Source organism: Motacilla alba, chromosome 7 (assembly GCF_015832195.1).
Source record: "Motacilla alba alba isolate MOTALB_02 chromosome 7, Motacilla_alba_V1.0_pri, whole genome shotgun sequence".
Classification (NCBI taxonomy): Eukaryota; Metazoa; Chordata; class Aves; order Passeriformes; family Motacillidae; genus Motacilla; species Motacilla alba.
Genome location: NC_052022.1, coordinates 19,687,123 through 19,706,912, shown reverse-complemented (window position 1 = coordinate 19,706,912; position 19,790 = coordinate 19,687,123). Strand labels below are relative to the sequence as shown.

The 19,790-nt window shown below is 40.3% G+C and overlaps 1 protein-coding gene across 10 annotated transcripts in view; it reads right to left on the bottom strand.

Moving 5' to 3' along the window:
• The window catches only part of MYO3B (myosin IIIB), a 199,356-nt gene extending 180,109 nt beyond the window's left edge, over nucleotides 1-19,247 (bottom strand). For 2 of the 10 annotated variants that reach the window (XR_005257511.1, XM_038141816.1), the window contains exons 1-3: nucleotides 18,516-19,247; nucleotides 13,559-13,624; nucleotides 13,323-13,359 (exon numbers count right to left, since the gene is read on the bottom strand). Coding sequence is in view for 8 of the 10 variants with exons in the window: in XM_038141816.1 (XP_037997744.1) it covers nucleotides 13,323-13,359; nucleotides 13,559-13,565 (44 nt within the window). In the remaining 2 variants the exon portion in view is untranslated. The remainder of the gene's footprint in view (nucleotides 1-13,322; nucleotides 13,360-13,558; nucleotides 13,625-18,515) is intronic. The other 8 variants (XM_038141812.1, XM_038141815.1, XM_038141805.1 and 5 more) reach the window with 7 other exon arrangements.
• Between the last annotated feature and the right edge of the window lie 543 nt (nucleotides 19,248-19,790).

Below are 19,790 nucleotides of genomic sequence, written 5' to 3'. Positions count from 1 at the left end.
GGAAGAAAACAACTGCAACCTTACATTAGTGACCTATTTTCTGAAACCAGCTTATCTTATATTGGATTTCTGTCCTGCTAAGCATATCAGAATTCTTCAGCCCCAAGATAGCTTCCTCACAGGGAGAGCTTGTTTCAGCCAGTGCTGCACAGAACTGTGTGTTCCATGTACTGGTTTCCATGCCCAGTATTAGACAACAGTAGTGTGTGTAGTATCTGTTAGCTTACGATGCAGCCACGGAGCTACGAATAAATTGATTCAATCCTAGCAACTTCACTTCATTAATGCTAAAGATCATTGTGACACTAATTGATACTGAGCTTGATCTATTTATCAAGTCTTTTACAAGCAGGAGCTGAAGAATTAAAGCCACTTCATCATTCACATAGAGTGAGCAATAACTACTTAATATTTTGAAGGGATCTTCCTATTGTTTCACAATATACCTTAATTGTATAATGCAATCAATCATAATTCATCACCATAATTCTCCAGTATTTATTTTACAGCAGTTTTATTCTAATGCAGATTTTAATAAAAGAGATACTCTCTTTTATCCATAAGAAAAATAATGAACTATTAATCATGATATGAAGAATCTCTCTTAGCGCTGACAATGACTTCTTGCTTAAGATGAAGCATTTTCATCAGTGAGCTAGTTGTTATGCATTACCAGCTTGTGTGCAGTAGCCTAGCGTGACACCAATTTGCATAATTTCTCTCCTCTAACAGGCTTCAAAAATAATAATAGGCATATGAGATAGGATCCATTATTTTAAACTTATTTCAGCAGCTATCTTCAAGGAGCAGTTATCAGAAGATCCTCTATAGAATTGAGTTTAATAAATTATAAATGCATTATTTGGGTTATGCTTTCTGGGCCTACAGCCATGTGCGTTGAATTCTGTAACAAAGACCAAGGCAAAACCACAAAGCAATTGGCTTGACATCTTCCCAGACAAGAGGCAGGACTGGGATACTAAGCAAGTTTGCAGATGACACAAAACTGAAGAGCTGCTGACTCCCTCAAAGGCAGGGAGGCCCTGCAGAGAGACGTCGACAAATTAGAGGGCTGGGCAATCACCAATTACATAAAGCTTAGCAAGGGAAAGTGCTGGATTCTGCACCTGGGATTGGGCAACCCTGGATGTGTGGACAGACTGGGGAATGAGGTGCTGCAGAGCAGCGCCACACAGAGGGACCTGGGGGTCCTGGTCACTGGCAAGTTGGATGTGAGTCAGCAGTGCCCTGGCAGCCAGGGAGGTCAGGTGTGTCCTGGGGGCATCAGGCACAGCATCGCCAGCCAGGCAAGGGAGGGACTGTCCTGCTCTGCTCTGCTCTGGGGCCGCCTCACCTCCAGCCCTGTGTGTGGTTTTAGTCACCACAATGGAAGGTATTAAACTACAGAGAAATGTCCAGAGAAGCACAATGAAGATGGTGAAGGCCTTGAAGGGGAACTGTATGAGGAGCAGCTGATGTCACTTGGTCTTTCAGCCTGGAGAACAGAGACTGAGGGGAGACCTCACTGCAGTTACAGTTTCCTTGTGAGGGGCAGAGGAGGGGCAGAATTGACCTCTTCTCTTGGTGACCAGGGACAGGACCCAAAGGAATGGTCTGAAGTTGTGTCAGGAGAGGTTTAGGTTGGACATCCAGGAAAGGTCTTTCACCCAACAGGTGGTCAGGCTCCCCGTGGAAGTGGTCACAGCACCCAGCCTGACAGAGTACCAGAAGCATTGGGACAATGCTCCCAGGCACATGGTGTGACTCTTGGGGACAGTGCTCTGGAGGGCCAGGAGCTGGACACAATGATCCTCGTGGGTCCCTTCCAACTCAGCATATTCTGTGATTCTGTGACTGTCTAAAGGTAGCTAGACTATGCCAGTATCCACTGCTGCTCACAGTGAACTTGAAAATCAGTTGGGATTTTGGGGGTACAGATAAAAAAAAGACAGAGAGTGATAAACACAGAAGCAGCTCAGAGCTGTTATACCTGTGTATGTTATTAAATAATGTTTTATTCTACAGGGAGTAACAAAGCCAACTTTTTTTTTCTGATCTGAACCCAAAAGAGACCTTATTACTTGTTAATATTAACATAAAGCAAGAAGAATAATGTCTTAACATACGGATATAACTACTGGTGGACCTTTTCTTATCTTTCTGGCTTATGCATTTCTACACTGGGAATACCAAATAATATTGCTGCAATATTCCAATTCTCTCAGATAGTAAGCCAGTACAATGTGTGGCCTTATAAATTTGAGGAGTAATTTAGACCTTGGTCCACTTTACTACACATTCTGATATATGGTCATCAATAAGAAAGACCTGATTTATCTTTATCACACAAGTCTACACAATTGACATTCAGGCCTGATGTCCACTAATACAAAAACACATCACCAAAATACTCAGCTATCCCATTAAGTGAAAAGGTACAAGCACCCCAGGAGAAACAATAGATGCCAATACCAACAAGAGCAAAAATTCTCAGAGCTTGCTCCTGTCAGCTATTTCACACTGAGGAGCACTAATCAATTTCAATTCCTACTGATTCAGGGGATTTGAAGGAGATTAATGCCTCCAAGAGCTGAGATCTTGAAGAGAAACAATTTAATAACAACAAAATTGTCCATGAACTTTCAGAATAGAATTTAAACACGAATAAAGTACCAAACTAGCCTCTCCCCCAGATTAACTCTTGGGTTGCTGCAGATGGTCTGGAAGAAACTTAAGAGAATTCCTGAATTTAAGTTACAAAGAGTAAATATGACAGGTAAGAACACTGTATCACACACTGGGTACAGTAACTATGACCTAGAATAATCAGCCTTTAGGAGTTCATTAGCATGTATTTAGTTTTCTTTTATACATACTGTTCAGTTTATGTAACAGCCCTGTGCTCAGTACTGTGGAGTTCCAGAACTCAAAAGAGAAAAACATTTTGTGACACCATTTAAAAAAACGGAAAAAGAGATAAAATAGTTGTATGTCACCACAAGCAGCACTGAACTGAGATATCAGTTAAGGCAGACTAAAAGTAGATTAGATTGCACAGACAATATGAAACAGGATCTATTGTATTACATATTTAACAATGTTTCACCTTCAGACATTTTCTATCACTTCACAGACAGTGGGTCATTTCCCCTTTAGTAAGGATACCCTTTGCAAATAGCCCTAGTTCCTAACTTACTGTTTAAGCAAGGAGTACCTGCTAAAAGAACAAAGTTTGAAGCACCATGAAAGCAAGATGAGCAAAACAGAAACTGACACGATCCAATTAAGAAGGATATCTTTATATAGCGTGAGTGATGTGGTGTAATGAGGATGCTCCTTTTACAAGACAGCATTACAAAGGGAGCCTACATTTCAAATACAATCCTAAGAGTTTGGAGAACTCTAGTAGAACTCACCTCCTGTACTGCAGAAATCATATTTTATATATGCTTCAGGGTCTATTTACAAATTGGACAAACTACTACCTTCCAACAGTAATACCTTGTATTGAAAGGTGTCTCCTACACAGACATGCCAAGCTACAACTCTACACATTACTGCAATGTCCCACTGCAACAGCCCTCTCAGAAGTCTCATCAGCTGTTGCCAGGTACCAGTGCAGTGGTTTCAAGTGTTCCTTGAAGCTCAAAGCAGGTACATTTTGGCTACTCTCGTCAGACACGTGACTTTGTAGACTAGCTCAGTTAGCCACAGAGGCATGCTGGCAGCTTCCTCTCCCATGCCTTGAAACCCTCTGTCAGCTCCATAGCAAGGGTATTTTTAAAGATATCTGTGAGGTGAAATAAATATATGCACAGACTTAACAGGGTTTCTGAAGACCCCTTCAGCTACTGCAAGGAACATAAATAAACAGTAAAAACAAGACATCTTGTTTTTACTTCAGTCTCAGCTTCCTGACATCTCAAACTCTTTCAGCTTTTCACTATAACCAGGAGTTCCCAGTCTCTCATTTCAAGCTTGTGTCATTCACTCTGAAACACATTTGCTCTTCTTTTCTAAATCCCTCCTCCTGATCTCTGCAGCATGCTGGTTTTTTTGTGAAAAGAGAGGTGATTTTCCTTCAAAATGGCTGATAAGAATCCCCTTCCTCTAATCTTCTGGCCTGCCTTGCTATGTCATTCCTCTTCAAACACACTATGTAACCAAAACCTCCCACTGAAGTTCAGCATCCTATTTTAAGTTTAAAATTTGATAACTGATTTGTCACACTGAGTATTCAATCCTTTATTTAATGCCACTCAGTCATCAAAATTTAATTTTTCCTATTTGTTTTCCTTTTGTCCTTTTTTTCCTCTAGCTTTTGGCAGGTGCAAAGTTTATTTCAACCAATCTACAGAAGCAGAAGCATATCAAATAAGGCAAATAAAACCACATTCAAAATAATGCTTGCAGTCTGATAGATTTACACAAAAACCTTCCCAACATCAAACAGACATTACACATTGTATATAGATTCCTTGAATTGTCCCAGCTGTCAATATATTTTTACTATACTCACATTTCTGTAAATGGACTTTCTCCCATCACTACTCTTCACATAATGGAAAGTTTGTTACCCAGCTTAGAAAAACAACGCTTGCATCAACAAGATATTCCCTTGAGGGTGTTTCAGCAAAAACAATATATTGTGCTGCATTTTTGGAAACTGCCATATCTGATTTATATCCTTGTGTTATCAGTTTTACAAAGGTAATTCTCTATAATGAATTATTTATTTCCTGTAGCAATAGACACCTGAGATAGTCATAAATATTTAGATGGTCAGTTAATTCACTAATGAAAACTGAATTCTAAAATGGGATATTATCTCAGAGGCATGGGGACCTAACAGTCTGCTCAACTTTTACATTAGTGAAGACAATCACTATGTGGGAAGCAACAAGAGGTGGAAGAAATCTGCTCCTGAAAGCATGGTTCAGCAATGGGCTAAGGTATCAAGACAGAACATTTTTGTGTGTATCCCAGAAAAAAATTCTCACTTGTCTCTATCTCTGTTCTTCCAATTTGTAAAACGGGTGGTAATATCCGCTAATCATACTCCTTTGCAATCCCTGGGCTTCTCACTAGCATTCCAGAGAGATTCCTCTTCAGCAATGGAAATCTCAGACAAGGAGTTACTGGTTTGTCCATTGACCTGTGCAACTCCACTATCTGTACAGCATCAAAGATGCTGGCTGCCTGAAAGTAGTTCAGTACCACCTACGGATTGCAAGTCTACAGGCACAAATTCCTTCAAGTTAGTTGGCTGTACTGATATCACCCTACACCCAAACCAGGTCAACATAAACAGCAGAAAAAGAGTTTATTTACTGCATTCATCATAAGACAAGGCAGTTTATCAAGGTTTGTAAAGTCAAAAGATAATAGAAAATTGGAAAAAAAAAAAAGAAAAAAAAAGTCTGCATCCATTTAGACTCATATCCCCCTTCATAATCTATCCCTGCCTCTGGGGCAATTCACCTATGTCTGCACCTCTACTGCCTTCTTAGATAAATTACTTGTAGTGTGTGTTTTTATCTGTTTGTCCATCAAATAATTGCTTTCCACCTTCTGGAGAAGTTGACTGCTTTAGGTCTCATGTGAAAAGTCTCACTTACCCCGTAACACACTTTTATTATTCTCATTTGGCTCAAATTCTTACAATCTATTAGTCCATTGTGAAGGATAACATTAGCTGGAAAATGGCCAAACCTCAGGGGAAAACAAAAACCCTCTCTAAATGTAACATTTACTTTTTATCCATTTGTCATGTTGTAAATTCACAACCATCCTTTAAGCAGACACATAAATGAAATCATGATGTGTCTCATAGTTAAACAAGTCTTTTAACAGAAGCTACATGTGATAGTAATGAATGTTGCTTTAGTTAAGGGTTTAGCATGCAATCCTATTTTTGAAGGATGCTGTAACAAAGTGAAGGTACTACTGCAAACATTAGGGAATGAGGTTCCAGACGACTACCCATGCTGCTTTGCTCTCATCAAACTGAGAAAGGCCAGCCACAAACGAATGATTCTGAAACTGCAAATTTGTGGCTTAGTTTTAGGGGGAAAGAACCAACCCATCTGACACAGACAGGTTAGGGAAAGCTACATTCTGCTGGACTTTTTCTCTGAACAATAACTATTTCAAGGACCTCAAATCTACAGTGATTTCAGAAATTATTCACAGGCCTCCTAGATTCCAGGAATAAAAAGGGAGGAGAAAAAATTAGGAGATTTAAGCCACAGTTCATTCTGTACCTTCAACTACTGATTGTCATTGAAAAAGGAAGAAAAAATCTTTCAGATGACAGATTCTAAAGCAGGGAATGTATTTGCTAATTCAGACGTAGAAAGGAAGTACAGTGCAGGAAGCACAGTGCAATGTCACAAAATCAGAAGCCATATCGTACTCCATATAAAAACAAAATCCATTACAGGTTTGAGTTTCACTACATGTTTGAAGAAAACAAATAATATGACTGTGAAAAGATGAAGAGACAATCATGCAAATGTAAAAGTTAAATAGGTCACTGGTAGAGGGCTTAAGGAAAATACTGAAAATCCAGAATTAATCCTTGACAAGGCAATTAGATTGTGTCAGCAACTGAAGTCATTCATGCCAGAAGGACTACAGTCTTGAGTGGGCTGTACTTTGACATAATGAAGGTGTTCATGAATCCAAAACATTAGGAGAAAACAGACCTGCAGCACACAGGCATGTGAGCTCTGACTGAGGGAAGAGAAGCATGTAAAACTGCCTATCAACTACAACAATGGGCCCAGAATAATGCCCAGCTAGTTTGCAAAATCTTGCAGTGTCGGGGCATTTACCTCTCGTGGAAGCTGCACTTAACCAGAGGCTATTGTCCTTGATCCCTGTCCAGGCTATCCCACAGCCATGTCTCTGCCCAAGCACGTACCCCACTCATCCAGACCCAGGCACTAACCCATGGACTTGATCTTCCCAACAGACCCGGAGTCTGCCTTGCTCCTCCAGACTGGCCTGGCTGTCACTGCACTGTCAGCTGACTGGCTGGCATCCCTGGGCCTGTCCCCATGCCTGCCTGCACTCCTGACAGGGTGCCCCAGCTATGTGTGGCCATGGGCCTTGCTGCCCCACTGGCACGCACCCACGGCTGCTGGCTCATCTGCCCTCACAGGGCAGCCCAGCCCACACTGCAGAGTGCCTACTGGTACTTTACTCAAGCCTTTTTTCTGCTACCCTCCCTCAGAACAAGCAAAAGCTTGCACACTTTTCAAACCAAAGAGTAGTGAGACCTGCAGATCTGCAGATCCCTGAGTGTGTATCGAGACAAAACCAGTGAGATCAAAGAGCCTGATTAAAACATGAGCCAGATACATTTTTCTCATGATCACTATTTTCACCTCCTAAAAAGGAAGACAAATGAAGGTGCACATGCTACAGCATTACCTGGTTATAACTGTCAGGGTTCACAGACTCTTAAATGTTTATTGTCCGTTCCTTATGGTAACACTGTTTCTATAGAAAACATTCGTTGAAATAAAAAGGAATGTAATGTGGAACTGGTTATGCAAATATTTTAAGGCAAGCAAAATCCTTTTTGTATTTTTTTCTTTTTCTTTTCTTCCTTCACACAGAATAAGCAAGCATTTGAGGCCACAAGGACATTCTGTTCTTAGTTAAGTAATTATTTAGACAACCAATATTTAATTACACAAAAAGCCACACTGTAAAGTAGAACCTTATTTCAGAGACAGCTTTTAAAAAAATCCTCTCTCCTAAAACTTAATTTTAAATTTAATAATTTTCTTTCTTCTATTCAATAGACAGCTCCTATAGAATCCTGGCAATTCAGTATGTATTATTTAACAAAATTAGTCTTTGCCAGAAATGATAAAATTATTCTGATTTGTATGTCTCTGGAATTCATGCAAGAGTAAGATCAAGTCTGAACGCTAACAAAGTACTCTTCTGCCTAATGAAATATTCATACTCATTTGTCATCAAGACTTTAATAAGGAGGAATACAGCCTTCTCACTTCTGTCTATAAAGGACTAGCAAAATCTTTCCTTCATTTAATTCTGAATGTCTCCTGAACCACTCCTAATAATTTCCTTTTCCTGTACAACACAGTACTAGATATATTTAAAATTTACTTAGCAAGATGACTCCATATTTCAGGTAGAAAAATAAAGGTTATATACTTACATTAGTTTTTCACCATTAAAACTTCAAGCTACCACTATGTTTTCTGCATCTTTCCAGATGTATCATTAAGATCAGAAAAATCAGATTAAATAAAGAATAAAAGCTACACCAAGCACGGGAGGCAAATACAACGAAACTTTAAGACAGCTTTATCAAAAACCATACCTTGAGGAAATGCCATCATTGCAGCCTTCTTGTCCACAGTACAACCTCGAAGCCTAAAATGCTGTTTTTTCCATTTCAGTTCTTGTGGAACTAATCAGATATCAAAAGATGTGCCCCTGGACACAGAACTTTTACATGTGGAAATATGACCCTAATTTAAGAAGGGGGAAGCAGGGTGTGGATTCTTCACAACTTTTTACAGGGAAAGCACTTTATCTGATTTAACAAGTACATAAAATTGCTTTCTCAGGTGTTCCTCGTATATATTTCATCCCCAGTCTTCCAGCCTGTCACAAAGAGCTCACTCACTTTCCAGCTCAGACAGTAGATGAATTTTCTATTCCAAAGGCCTTTTGGCAGACTGGTCAACAGGTGTTCTTTTCACAGCAGCCAATTCGTTGCTGTAAGGGAACATGAAACCAAACACATTTTCTTGGGAGTGCTGCTGAATTCTGTGAAGTTCCCAGCTGAGCAACCTTAAGCCATCAGAAATCACCATATTACCACCTTTTGCCCAACTAATAAATCAGTTCGTTTCTCTGTATTACAATATCTACTATTACAATCAGTCACCATAGCCCTTCACTCTAGAAACTGGAAAGAGGTCAAACTGTCCCTGTGAGAAGCAACTTAGCCTTACATGAATCATCCACATATTTCTTAAGTTTATCATTAGTTGACTTCTGCAGAGCCTCCAAACCTTCTGCCTGCATATAAATTTCTTCTAGAGCTATAAAACAAACATCAGCAAGGGAGTTGCACTAACATCACTTTCCTACATATTAGCAGTGGTTAAATTCAAGTCACTTAATCTAACACTAGTCCTTCCTCCTCATTTGATGACAATATACATGGTGTTCAATACAGCAACCAGATTAGTTTTATAATCATTCTTCACTAAGACAGTGTTTTGCCACAAACCACGAGGCATCATACTAGATATAGCTTATAAGCAAATTGCTTACCTTCTGGCATATATCAATTGTTCATTACAAACAATGAAAGATGAACAGATGAAAAATATCCTTTTAATTTAACTAATGGGGAATTTTCCTCATTAACATAGTTGTAAATTATTTTCAATGACTTTCCAAAACTAAAAAACATAAAGTGATTTTTTAATACTCTTAACTTTTGAAGATACACTCTTTTTCCTTTAATTAATTTTTAATCACAGGAAGTTTTCTGAATTATACTATACCTACTGTATTTATCTCATCATCTCTCCTGGCTGGCCTCTCAGAACCATTAATTCAATGCTCCATCTGCTACAGCTGCTCATGCAGATGACATTTACGTTAGGTTCATTTTCTCAGAAGAAAATATATTGTAAAAGGTAGTCTGACAGGTCTTTATATCCATTTCACAGGCTAAACACAAGTTATAAAGATCATTCATGTAACAACTGACAGAAATGATGAGAGAACAAGTGGAGACAACAAGATGTGCACCAAACATGCCCTCTTCTTTAAAGGGAATTGGAATTAATCACATCTATCATTCATCCTTCCAGTAGGTTTAAATAACAATGTAAAAAATACACCAGGAGACATGAAAACAGCCATCCCACTGTACATGTTTTAGAACTCCTGCTTTATTCAGGAAAACTGCTATCAAAGGCAATATTGCATTCTTTCAATATTACAAATAAGGCTTTTTTTTTTCTTTCAGAACAGGTTTTATATCAATTCTGTAGAGCAAAGAGAACGATGTATCAAATAGCTCAGCAACAAGTTGTATGGTTATACTACAACATGACAGGACTGTCCCGTGGCAGAGAGAGGGTCAGTGAATATTACTCATTTACAACATCCAGACTGTCCAGTAACATATTTACAGATCACAAACTTGAACCCTAAAGCAGAACAGCTTCTGCTCTCCATATACTTCCAAGTTTTAATACTTTTTAAGGTATTAAAAAGTATGCCATAACCGAGAAAGGGAATTTTGCAACAATTTTTCCTTTTTCTGAATTAAAAAACCTCACCTGTATGGAATACCAGCTTTTAAAAATGCCTCAGTAGGACGACAGATTCTGCAAAATCTGCAGTGAGCTGCTAAGCATTTGCACGAAAATAATTTTCTACCATCAGCCAGAGTCTTGGTATGTTCAGAGGACTGACCTTCAGGATACCTTAGTCTTACAGGCAACTCTGAAAAATCACTGCACCACACTAAGCTACTTCTCCATTTCCATTTTTTCTTGTTCATAGTAATTCTTACTTTGTGTTAAAATTTTGTATATATTCTGTACATACTCACAAACAATAAAAAAAGGAGAGACAGTGAGAGAGGGAGGGAGAAAGAGAGGGAGAGAGAAGAGGAGAGAGAAGGGGAGAGAGTTACTGAAAATGTTTGTCCTGTCTGTCTTTCAGGCCCAAATTAATCACAGTTCATTTCTACCCCTCTGTTCATGCCAGGCTGGGTAACAGAGTATAGTAGAAGAAGGAAGACCATGGATGAGATTTAGAACTCTCAACAGCATTGGTCACCAAAGACTAATAGAACAAATTATTCTTACAGTGAACTACCATGAACCATTTCCCTCTTTCTGTCACATCTGCACAATGCCTAAGCTGAGGGTAGAAGTAGCAGAGAACACTACCAGAAATCAGGAAACTTTTCACCTGGAAGAGTTCAGTAAATTCTGCTTGTGCAGGGAAGTATTTAGGAAACAAAACAATGGATGGGATTTTTCTTTTTCCAAGAAGCAGTCAAATGCAAAGACAAGATTCCCTTTGGGATCAGGACCACTCTTCTAGTTCTATACCTACCCAGGAAATCATAATGAGTGGAGACAGCATTCTTCCAAAGTGTTTTGAGCAGCATTTTCTATTGTTTCAGATTTCAGTGCCAGGAGAAAATGTTCCTTAAATATTTCTACATTTTCCTTTATTATCCACAAAAAAAAAAAAAAAAAAAAAAAAAAAAAGCCAGAGATGCCTCTACCTTCTTCTACCTATTTTTACATGCAGACATCATTTCCAAATGAATCTCAAATCTCTATTTAGTGTCTGCTTACAGCTGTACTTAAGCTGCTCATGGTAAACAAGTGACCTCCCCTTTGTAAGATACCTCCCTCACTCTAGGGTATTATAAAGCTTTACCAAAACCTTTACAATATGCTACTTATTAGTGACACAGAGTCCTCCTAAAAAAACTGTTCTGCAAAAAACTTCTAGCTCCTTAAAGTCACAAGTAGAAGACAGAACACCTGGAACACGGACATGCAGGACTGCAGTTAAAAAGCTCTATTTGAGACCTGCACACCTGGGTCCAAATGTAAGAAAGAGGAAAGGCTGGGAAGACAGCTGAGGTAAGGTACATCTGCATACCTACAAGCTCAGTACAGCCTCCATCGTAGAGTCAGAACTGTGTCAAGGATAGAGCAGAAGATTTACTTGGTATTATGACAATCTGATACACCTTGGGCTTAGAACAGCCTTACCAGTAAAGGTATCATCACTGCACTCCACAAGATCCTCCGCATAGTCCCCAGAAAACACTTCTATGTTTTCAAGTCACAAAGCATTTTGGAGAAGAAGCTGTGCATATACTACAAATCACTGTGCATTCTGTAGATGTATCTATCCTGCAAAAACAGCTTTGTCAAGGACATAGGCATCTGCTAGCTAACAGGAGTCAAATCTTTTATACACATGGATAACTGCGTGTCTTTGCAAAAATTGTGCTAATCTAACTAGATTTTGTCTTGCAAGGGTGAAGATCACCTTAGCGCGACAGTGCCAACTGTCTTGTCATTGGCTCCATTACTACAACGACTCAAAAAGAGCTATTCTTGTTACTCTATACACATACATGCAAGAACTTTGGGCTTTTTAAAAAGGAGCTAACATTTACAATGGGCAAATCCTTAGCTGGAAATTGTTACCTACAGCATTAATATTTTCAGTGAATTGATTCTGCTTTTTAAAATTTTTGATAATGAAATCCCCAGGTTTCATTTCACAATAGGTTGTTACTGACAGGGCCATGAATCCTGATGAGAAAGAAAGCTACCATTTTATTTCTTTGGTAAAGAACCCAAGCAGGAAAAGGTATACCATGAGTCAATTCTTCAGACAGGAGTTATAATGAAAGCAGTACAGGCTGCACTCTTCACAATCCATCCTTTCTTATTGTATCAAGGTTGTAAAAGCTTATTCTTCCTCCAGTACTCTAGGCACTGCCCCACATCATAACTATCAACACTACAAACTCCTAAGTCAAAACTAATAGCCTTTAAGGTGTGGTTTATAACAATCATTCTTTTGAAGGAAGACAACACGTGAGATCTGTAGAAACTAAGCACTGAATTTCCTTTCAGAGGTGAGACTAAAGAGTTACCTAAAAACCATACCTAAGAATTTTACCAGTCACAGAGATTTGTATTTCATCACGCCACATACCACTCAGTTCAAAAGTCTCTCTTCACCAAGTAGCTTCTGAACAGCACTAGAAAGAGAAGGGGCTGAAAAAGCCCAAAATTCTATGGGCAGTTCTACCCTTAGGGAATGTTCACAAATGGAATTACACCTCTAGTGCAACCTACCAAGTATAGCTGGGCCGTTACAGAAAAGTATGGGCATACAGAAAAGTATGAAGGCCTCATGCAAGGCAACAACTGTCAATAACTGTTAAGATTTAATTACACGTTCTCCATAACTTTCACAATGTTCTTGGCATTAAGATAAAATTAGGAATCAGCTATTTTGCCCAGCTCACTAGCTTAATTTTATTACATGGAAAACAAAAACAAACAAAAAAAAAAGAAAAATATTAATAAATAAAGCTCCAAGCAGAGAAACAGTCCCCAGCTACCAGCTGACATCTCTAAGAGAATTATGACATGTTAGCAGAATGAGAAAAGAATTTGTCTATTTCGTGGAAGTAAGTCAGAACAACACATTTAGTTTTTCTCCAGGGTGCCACAGATGACAACATTAAAAAACTTTCTTACCTAAACTGGTTTGCTTCAGGACTTGCCGCGTTCTCATCTGTTGCAACAAGAAACAGAAAAAGCAAAAGCTTGACAGTTTTCAAGACACTTGAGATCTCTGGCATTTTTCCAGATATTTCAAAGTAACAGGCTACCCAAGCTAGCAGTTGTTATAAACCTGATTGCATTATAATTTATTCCAAAGCTGACTAACAACAAAAGAGAACAGGTGAAAAACTAAAGGTTGAATTCCTCACCTGACATAGCTCCTGTTAGCCATATGCTCAACCCAGCAAAATGTACTGTCTCTCTGAGCAATAAACCTAGAATAGGCAAAGGTTGAATTATTAACACGAACATGAGGAGGCCTTAAAAGCACACGATGAATGAAACAGAAATACAAAGCTTACAGTCTGATTAGTTTGTAAAGGAAACTTAGCTCAGTTGATCTATTTTGAACACTAAATGGCACATGGACAGAAGCAGGATGGTGTTTTATTGTAATGCAGGGGAATGGTGAACACAGACCCTTAAACTGTCTTCCTACCAGTCTCTCACAATGTAGAATTTGACTAAAATAGAAAAATCTGATTTTTATTTTATGATGGTTGTATACATTTCCATTCCACTGGTCACCAGTGTGCTTCCAACGCTCTATTTTGGCCTCCAGCTTTTTGTACCAAACATTGTAGATGTGCTCCTCAAGCAGCTTACAACCGCACTGATACAGTCTCTAGGTTCATACTGTACTTCAGGTTTAAAATTGGGTCATCCAATTAACTTTTAATATGGCACAGCACAGCAGGAATGAAAGCTACAGATATCTAGGCAAAGGCTGGAACTTCCTTTACATAACTTTGTGTCTTTGGATACTGCTAATAGCAACTAGAAAGTACCAAACAACATAAGAAACCTTGCCAGGACAAAAGGAGATATTGACACCAATTTATCCTCTCAAGAGAGAATTTTCTAGTTGCTCTGTATTCTGTTCTGCAGAATTCTTATTATCACTTTCAATGCCATGAAGCAGACACTAATGATTAGGACAGCATTCAGAAAATTACATTATCTGTCCAGGCACTTCATACTGTTCCATCTGAACGTTAGATTCCTAATTCTAGGAGTGGGAGACACAGGACTCATCTTGAATATGCAAATGTGAATATCCACATGGCAGTTGGACATTTAAACTGACATTCACAACAATGAGAAAACAGGACCAGCATATGAAGCCTGGAGGGGAGCATCACACAGGTGCATGGTGCCTCTGGGAAACTGGGATCAAGAGATTTAACTTCCTTACTTAAATACTTCTCCTCACTTGGAATTCACCTTTCTTTCTTTCTTATACCTTAATCTCAAAACCCTACAGGTCTGAATCACAGGCAGCCAAAATTAAAGTGGCTGGTCCCCACCGTTTGACACAAAGGAAGGTGAACAATTAGTTCCTGAATTACAGAGATTAATATTAGTTCCAGGTATTTAGTTAGTTCCTACAAGGCAGGAAGCATGTGTTTATTAACAGAGATACTATCTGCTTTATAGAGTCACCCTTGCTATTTAATGCACTATTTTCAGTCATTGCACACAATGTGGGAATAGTAATTGAGCTCAGATTAAATACAAGTAAATTTTTTTCTTTTTTTTCCATCAAAATGCCCAGCTTAATATATTGTTGAAGCCTTCAGCCATGAACACTGACCCCTCTGGAAATTATATCCCTTTCAAGTGTTTCAGGTTGCTTACTACAGAAATCTCCAGGGGTTACAGCAAGCATTGCTCTGAGGGGTAAATGAATAGCTATTATTTCTGCCACCGTAGTGGCGTATGATACTGAAGGAGATGAAATTTTCTTGTAAATTCTGGAAAGCATATATGATGTGAGAAAGGTCAAAGCAAAACAAACGAACAAAGAGTCCATGCAGAATATTAGGAAAACGGCTGAAGAGACTGATAGCAGTAATTATGCCATTATTTCAAGTGGGCTGAACATAGTCCACACTCCCCAGTGTACTGAATGCACCTCTCTCCACAGTCAGCATGCTACCATGCTTCAGGAGATGAATAAATTTTCCTGAATTTTCATCTATTTCATAAGAAATATTGTAAAATTAGCTTAGTCCACTATTTTCATACATGTAGTTCTGCAAATGTCTCCTTTTTCCACATACAGCATCAGTACTCCCTCTCCACACAGCAGGATAGAGGCCATTTCTGAGGAAGAAACTAGATGAGGGGTGGAGGAAAAGAGGACCAGCCAGCAAGAAGCTATGACATGACTTGTTCCTTACAAAGCACCACCACCAGCAAATGAAAAACGTCATACTTCCTCCCTCCTCACCACATGCCATTACCACAGCCAATTCTCAGCTGTGTTCAGCAGAATTCTCCCTACTGTATAGCATTCAGATGAAAAAGCTCAGCCTTACACTGTCAGTCATTTATCCCAGAGCAGCGCCATTCCAGCTACTGCCATACAGCTCTTCAGCTTTGACAACAGGGAAGCATGTACGGCCCTGTACAATGCATTATTCAGAGAAGTTCTCTTTCCCAGAGAGGGAAAAATTCCTTGCAGCGATTTTGCACAAATAAACAACAAAAGTTTCTCAAATTATTTTCCAGATTTCTGACGTGGTGCTGTGTTTCTTCACTATTTATGTCACATGTTCAACTCTCAAAACAAGAGCTGTGCAGGGATGTGAAAGATGTACGAAAACCAGAACAAGTTAGAAAGGAACTAGCAGAAGATTGATTTCATGCATTTTATTTTTCCATCTCGATTTCTACCTGAAGAGCAGTCACCCCACTGTCCACAGAGGAATGTATGTTTCCCTCCTCCGCACACTGTAACCCCCCCAGGGGACATCGCCCTGCGTCCTTTTAGATTTTCCTGCTGCAGCTTCCTTACCTTCTTCCTAGCACCTCTCTCCATTTTAGGAGCAACATGGCTTTATCAAACAGCAGAGACATAACCCATCACAGCAAGTGAGTCCTCATGTTGGATTCCTCAGGTTAGCACTATGAGGAATATGCCTCCATATTTTCATGTGTAATACAGGAGTCTTTACTAAAAATGCCACTCTGAACTTGTGTCCTGGATGATTGCCAGCCCTATTGCAGCTTGTTTATTCTGCTGCAGTACAGTTCACTTTAAACTCATGAAAATTAGAACAGTAACAACAAAAGAAAGATTCCTACTGAATGACGTGCTGATTCTTCCCGCAGGTACAGAGCAATCCCAACTTCCCTACAGCAATCAAGCCCAGGACACCCCTTTGTTCCCTGGCTCTCTACATTACTGAAGAGTAAGTACTCTACTACTGTAGACTGGTAAAAAGTTTAGTGTTCACCTGACCAGTTATGCTCAGGGTTTGTATGAGGCTTTCTTCCTCCTTCTGCTTTTCTGTTACCGATCCATAGGCCCTCCTCCCTTGTATTTCCTTGGATCATGAGAATTCACTTCTAGGGGCAGTAAGTTTGGAAAAACTAATGAAAGAGAAGCTACAGGCACAGAATGTATCTCACTAAGTGTGCTCAGATGATAACTTAAAACTAGGGCTAGGTTAAAAAAACCCCAAAAAACAAACAAACAAAAAAAAAACCCCAAATCTTTAAGCAGAACAAAAGTAAACCATTATGATAACTTTCAGGACTTCAAACCCCCTTCCTGTACACAAATGTTCTGTGATTACTCTCACAGCATGGCACAGTGCATCAGCACTTAATTCATTACCCTCTTCTTCTCCAGTTTCTCAGTGGCCAGAAGGCTGGTAATGACAATAACTTCTGTCTTTGTAACACAAAATGTTTCTCTTCCCCAGACAGCCTGCACTCAGGAGTCCCTTGTTAGCGAGCCTCTCCAGGCATTAGCACAGCAAGAATCATTGTCTTTGTCCAATGAACTTTTTATTGAGAAAGCATTTGGCAGAAACACTGCAACACCAGTCCTGCAAGTTCTTAAAGCAACCAAATAGCCACTGCACTGCTAACTAAATCCCCCCTCTCTGCAGTTAGAAAGTCAATAATATAGATACAATATTTCTTCACATCAAGCACTTTGCATGGTACTGGAGAATTCACTTACAGTGCACGTACACCAACAGGGCAGCACATAACTCTGAGGAAGGAATCACCCAGTGGCCCTCTCTGCAATGTGCACACACACAGTGCTGCAGATAACGTTCCCACAGCTTCCTAACCATGGAACGCCACCGAGCAGCACGCATCAGCACAGAAGTCCATATTTTCCCTGTTCCTAAAACAATCCATTTGCACTTAAACCGACTTTCCATTTTTAAAAGGGTGTGAAATGGCTTTTAGAAATCTATCTCCACCTTGACTCCTAGCCAGATTACTATATGAAAATCTTAGCCCAAAGGAAAAACAGCTCTGCTTGGTTCAAGACACATTTTTATTGTTTGAATAAAACTTGGGTGAACGCTATTTTAATTTCTGTGTTGCAATATCAATAATTAACACCAACTTGGATTAACATTTGAAGGATTAAATTATATAAAGCTGGATTATTAACTGCATTACAATTTGAATTTGACATTAGGAATGAGCTGGACTTCAATTTGGGAATAAAAAGGGTCTTGAAAAAGGATTTTATGTGTTTTCAGAACATATTCTGCAAGACTCCACAGTAGGTTAAGATACAATTTATAGCTTTTCACAGAAAAAAAACTCAGTAACTGCATCTAACTTGCTGACAGTAACCTCTATTGCTATACATCACGCTAACTGAAATTTCTGTACAAGAACATAATTTTCCACCTAATAACTGCAGAAAACCGCAAAACACTGATCCTTGGTTTCCAGTGCAATGAAACTGAAATTCCAGAGTGCAGCTTTTGATGATGCAGATGAAGTAAGAAAACCTAGCTTTTAAAAATGAAAACTAAAAACTATCTTGTATTCACAAAACTAAATGCACCACTTCAAAGAAATAAATAGGAAGACTATTTACTATTTACTAACTAATTTTAAGTTAGCCTTATCTCAATCTGCATGCAGCATTGTCTATGGATAACAGTACCTTTCCTTTCTTTTGCTAATAATTGCATACCTATATGTACCCAGGAGGAAGATTTGCTTGAATGAATTTATCAAGTGTTATCATAGTATTTGCAATATACATTATGGTCCACTAGTTCCTATAGGTCGCTTAAGGAAATACTATACACTAGAGCTACATCTACTTAGGGAACTTACAGAAACTTCTCTTCAGTTATTCATGGCCTTGTCCCGATGGGCCTGAATTCCGTGTCACGCCTACTTACTTCTTGCCTTGTAGTATCTTCTGCCATTTTTAATCATGGAGATTTTTTTTTCCTCAGCAATCCTTACCTATGATTTTGGAAAAACAGGTACAGCTGGTGGCCCCCTCGGAGGCGGGCTACCCGCACAGCCTCAGCAGCAGCGCTTCCAAGAGCGCCGCCACCCGTGCCCCCGGCAGCCCAGGACCCAGCTCAGCGGGGCTGAGGCCGCCTCCCTTCCCCGCCTAAGTCCGCGGGGCTGAGAGCAGACTTCGCTGGGGCCAAGACCGGCTCACGGCGACAGTGATAAGCCCTGCCAGCAGCGACTCGCTAGAGAAGTGACAACCCCTGCCCGGCTCTGACCGCCAGAGGACTGCGTGGCGAATGGCGAACGCCATTTCGAAGCCCCTCTCGGTTGAGGCGCGACTCCCACCCCAACCGACGGCGGGCGGCCCCGCAGGGCCGGAGACCTGGCGGGAGCTGGGCACCTGAGAGACAGCGTTCTCTGTGTCTCGGCACGGCGGAGCGGCCGGGGCAGCGGCCACCCGCCCGCCGGACCGGGCGCTGAGGCGGCAGCGGCCCCGCTGAGCTGCGGCGGGGGCGGCGCTCGGCCCCGTGAGGCGGCGCGTGCCGGCCCCTCAGGGCGCGGCCCGGGGGCTCCGGAGAGGGCCCGGGGGAAGGCAAGGGTAAGGTTTAGCGAGCTTCGACGGAAGTAAAAGCGGTGCGTAGGTGGGCATAGCTAGCAGCATCGCTAGCAGCATCGCTGGGAGTAAACGCCTCAGTCCCCTCTGTGCATTCGGTTCGTTGTGGAAAACAATGACTTGCGAGCGCAGCTCCGTTTGTGCTCTGAGAAATGGGTCCTGGTGAAGGAAACGGTTTTATAAAGCATTTCTTCCCCTTAAGGTGTGAGGACGGGGAGAACTTCCGTCTTTAGGCTTCTCCTTTTGTACCTATTTGACTTAATTGAGTTCGGTCATACCCAATTTTCAGGTTGATTGATGAGAAGAAACGCAGGTATGTATTTCTCTTTGACACTTTTCTTTGTTTACAAAAAAATCTTAGAAAACCGGGAGGTTATTCTTTTGCTCGATATGCCGATGCTTTTTCCAAGCGAACACATCACGGTGGCTCCCTCTCACTCAGCTTCCTGCACCAGTTCTCTCTTTGCCCTTTGCCAGCCCATCGTGACCATCCCCTGCTGCCTCGTTCAGTGTTACAGAGAGCGACTGCT